The 4197-nt window shown below is 39.1% G+C and overlaps 1 protein-coding gene across 1 annotated transcript in view; it reads left to right on the top strand.

The window, feature by feature from the left end:
• The window catches only part of LOC119331486 (glutaredoxin-C8-like), a 4164-nt gene extending 1976 nt beyond the window's left edge, over positions 1–2188 (top strand). The window contains exons 2-4 of the mRNA XM_037604643.1: positions 1444–1523; positions 1735–1833; positions 1931–2188. Coding sequence (XP_037460540.1) covers positions 1444–1523; positions 1735–1833; positions 1931–2001 — 250 coding nt within the window. The 3' untranslated portion in view covers positions 2002–2188. The remainder of the gene's footprint in view (positions 1–1443; positions 1524–1734; positions 1834–1930) is intronic.
• The last annotated feature ends 2009 nt before the right edge of the window (positions 2189–4197 follow it).

Raw genomic sequence — 4197 nt, 5'->3', positions numbered from 1 at the left:
ATTGTCATTGAGTGAAAAGCCCATGAATTTTTTTTCTAAATCATACCATGGCTCTATCTGCTTCAAAATTCTTGAACACGGTAAACCGGAATTTGAACTTTATGAAGATTTAGGCAACAGCTATTTGTTGTTGCCTTGTTCGTACTGAACTGAACAGGGAGATATTATCTGCCGTTGGTGTTCTATAAGTTTTTATTTTCTCAAAATTCTTAATACACTAGATGATGAGAGAAAGTAGCAGTACTTTTCTACACTGGTTTAGTCATTTTAGCGAGCCTCTGGTTTCATGCCATAGATCATGTAGGAGAATCTGGATCCCTACTTTCCTTTTAGAATGCTTTATTAGGTTACCATTTTGAGTTTGTTCGGTACAAACTCGAGTCTGATTAGCTCACCAGAACTCTTGCAAGTATAATGAAATAAGCTAAACTTAAATGGTTGTGTGAAGTTAAATACTTGAACGTGAACACTTGTGAAGAGCACATGGCTATGCGGGGTGGCACTGATATGGTCAGGTAATATGAAACTGGAAGGCACTGATGTAGTCAGATGATGAGCACAATGAATTATGATGATGATGCCCATAGTCAGTGGCGGAGCTGTGGCTGGTGCTACCCGGGCTGTAGCACCAGTCCAGCCCATGGCGTAAATGAGTACGTATTACCGTATTAGGTGTAAGTGCAGCACCAGCCGCGTCATGGCACCACCACCTGGCCGACTGGAGCGATGATATAGTGATCTGTACATCTCTTCGACTCCACGCATGCCTTGTGCTAGCACCAAAGATTTATGACTCGCGCTTGTCTTTCCCCTCTCAACTTTTTCTAATCTCCATAAACCCAGGCATCAGGCCGCAGGCCAGCAGCGACTCCCGCTGGTGCTCCAGTGGTACTGATACAATCAACTCCCCAACCAGCTGTTCCCCAATTTAGCCATTCGGAAAAGGCCAACCCGGGTGGTGTGGAAATTTGTCCTTGTTTATTCCATCTCGTGAAACCCCGTTACTAGAAAACTAGAAAACTAGTGTATCTTTGGATGGATGCATGCTTAATTCTAATTAAACTGTGTTTTGTCTTTTGTAATTTCATAATTTACTAGGAATAGGGTGGATAGATAATACCCAAAAGATGCCAGGCACTAGCAAAAGTTTGTAACACGAGTGAATATTGATGAAATTGTTGCCGATCTGTGGCTTCGAAAACCTGAGTTTGGTCTGGAGATTAGAGATTTATGTTAGTGTCAGTGGTAATGTGCTCCTACTATGGTGTATGTTGGTTGATATTTGGTGAATTTTTTTGCCTATCATAATTTAGCACCACACCTACTCCATTCCTGGCTCCGCCGCTGCCCATGGTTGCAGAGCCCAACTACTGCAACTTACCACATTTCATTGTTTTCGTACTGTCTGAAGAAATAGTATGTTTAAGTACTCAATTTTTGCAGGTATTGTAAAAGGGCGAAGGCTGTGTTTAAGGAGCTTGAACTGAAGAAGGACCCATATGTCGTCGAGCTTGATCAGCGAGGTACATCCATTCTCACTAGTTATCTATATGTGATCATGCTCTTTGTTTATCTATCTATAAAAGATGCTGCTTTCAATGTTATGCTGTTATGTCCCCTATATTCCACAAGTTGGCTCGTAGACCGGAAACACCAACATCCTGAAAATGTCGTAAATCGCTTACGATTCACGGAATTTTTTCAATGAAAAGATTTATTCTGGTTGTGATGCAGAGGATGGTGGGGAAATCCAGGATGCCTTATCCGACATGGTTGGCAGGCGTACTGTTCCTCAGGTTTTTATCCGAGGAAAGCACTTGGGAGGCTCTGATGGTACGTAGTGTTCTGGTACATAGATCCGTTACAACAAGGATTTCTGTGAATTCTTGTTCCATCCTGACTCCCTTCTATTTTCATGGGGAAAATGCAGATACTGTTGATGCATATGAAAGTGGGGAGCTGGCTAAACTTCTGAACATCAGTGTCAAGGACGATCTTTGAATATCAGTTTAGCACAAATATCGTCCTTCTTGTTTTGAGGTTACAAAGGCCTTGCAATGCAACTATGGATTATCATTTTCGCAGAAACTATCACTGGTATTCGTGTTAAAGTATAAACTGTTTTAACCATACTTTGTGGCAATCCCTCGGTTGTTATCTCACAATGTGATTGTTTGGCCCTTGCATACTGATTGATTGCATTTCAAGCACAAACCCCAAATCGTTTCTGCATATCATCATATCCAGCGAATACAGATATGTTTCAATTGTACAGTTTTTTAAGTACGCAACCTCTCAATTTTCATTGAATAAAGAATCAACGCTCAGCATCGTGACTTGGAGGTAAGAATACCTAAGTTAGTTTACAAAGACACGTCGTCTTTAGTCAAGTCCTATCAGGTTTAAACCCACTACTAATTCACCACTTTTGGTATTTGTATATTGCCTGAAAAAAGTTTTTAGCTTCAGTCGATTTTTTCCTGCCTCTAACCTGTTGCTCTCTGCCCCATACTTTGGGCCTTGACCAGCCCACCTTCAAAAGCGATACTCGATCCAATTAACAAACACGGTGGGTTTGTCTCAAAAAAACAAAAACGGGGGGATCAAATAGGCAGAGGCACATAACATGTGTTCGTTTGTCTAAAAGAAAAATGTGACGTTTTTCTTTAATATAGCTAATCATTCATGCCGAATGGTAATGTAACATGCATTCGTTAGCCTAAAAAAATGTAACAATGTTCGTGCGTGCCTATGTGTGTTTCCATGTGTGATATGTGTGCTCGCTCGCCCGTGCATGTGTGCTTTCTTACTCATGTCCTTGTGTCGGTTAACTCGTGTGTGTTCATTTGCACATGCGCACGTGTGTGATCGAGAGAGATGTGGAAGACCACACTATTAATACAAGTCACAATTCATTTTTGTCTAGAGATGATTTAATCTCCACCATTTTAGTTTTCATATTTTTAGTTTTTGAAGAAAAATTAGTCGATTTTTGTTTTTGATCTGTCTTTTTTTTTTTCCGCTTTTGTGTGTGCTTTTGTAGTTTTTCCTTTGTGTATGTGTTTTATTTATGTGTCGCTTTCATGTTGTTATATTTTTTGTTTGAACATCAAGTGTTAAACATAAACGTGTACATGCAAGTTATATGCAATATTTGTGTAAATCGTGTTGTTGTTTGAAAGTTACGCAACTATATGGTTCTTGCATGTTGTGGAACATTGCAAGTTTTATGCAATTTGTGTGCAATTTTTTATCATTATTTGTTCTCAGTTTCCATTTTTCATTTTATTTCTTCTTTGAAGCTAAATTTGTCTTTGTTTATATTTTTAATTTATTGGTGTATTTATATGTATTGATGTTTTTCGTTCATTGGATTTTCTCCTATGTTTTGCATGTGAGGACGATTTAATACATTAATCATGGGACACTACTTCACTTTGTGTTAGAAGCTTTAAATAAATTTATTTTCATTATATTTAAAGTTTAGTGACAATGCTCTTCATGCACGGGGGTGGGGGGTTGTGGAGTTCGAAGGAGATTGAGATGACGACAACTCATGGACGTCAGCTGCTGGACTCGAGCTTATCTTGGCTGAGTGAATTAGCATGAGATTATAATTTTTAATATCATCAAAACACAACATAAATCCTGCATACATGTGTGGACTGTAATATCAGTAATTTAACTCAAATATGGTGACCAGTACGTATATTTAGAGCAAGCACGCACCGGCAAATGCCTGCTCACTAGACTACACACAAGACACAATAAGAGTGATTACATTTTTGATTCATTCCCTCAGCTTAAAGAAATTGAATGAAATACAAATTTCAGGCAACTTATGTATAATTTCTCCCCTAATTCACTTCTCTATGGGGCTGAGCATATGCTAGGACCATCATAACTCTTGGTTAGGACAAGAAGCTTTCAGGATAAAGGAGCATGAACCATGGATGTCGGATGATGCTCTGCGACATCGACTCTTCGCTGCCTATAATTTGAAAGAACCCAATAAGCTATTAATGGTGTGAGCCGTGCTCAAAGAAGACATGAATTGACCATGACATTTGGCAAAGGTATTGCGGCACAAATAGGTTTGAACATAGTGAACCGATTTCCTAGACCATCAAAGCTAAACAATTAGTAATAGCTTACCCATGAAAGAGAGATCACTTTGACATTACTCATATATATTTG

This window comes from Triticum dicoccoides, chromosome 7A (assembly GCF_002162155.2).
Source record: "Triticum dicoccoides isolate Atlit2015 ecotype Zavitan chromosome 7A, WEW_v2.0, whole genome shotgun sequence".
In the NCBI taxonomy this organism is placed as follows: domain Eukaryota; kingdom Viridiplantae; phylum Streptophyta; class Magnoliopsida; order Poales; family Poaceae; genus Triticum; species Triticum dicoccoides.
This window is presented reverse-complemented; position numbering and strand designations above follow the sequence as displayed.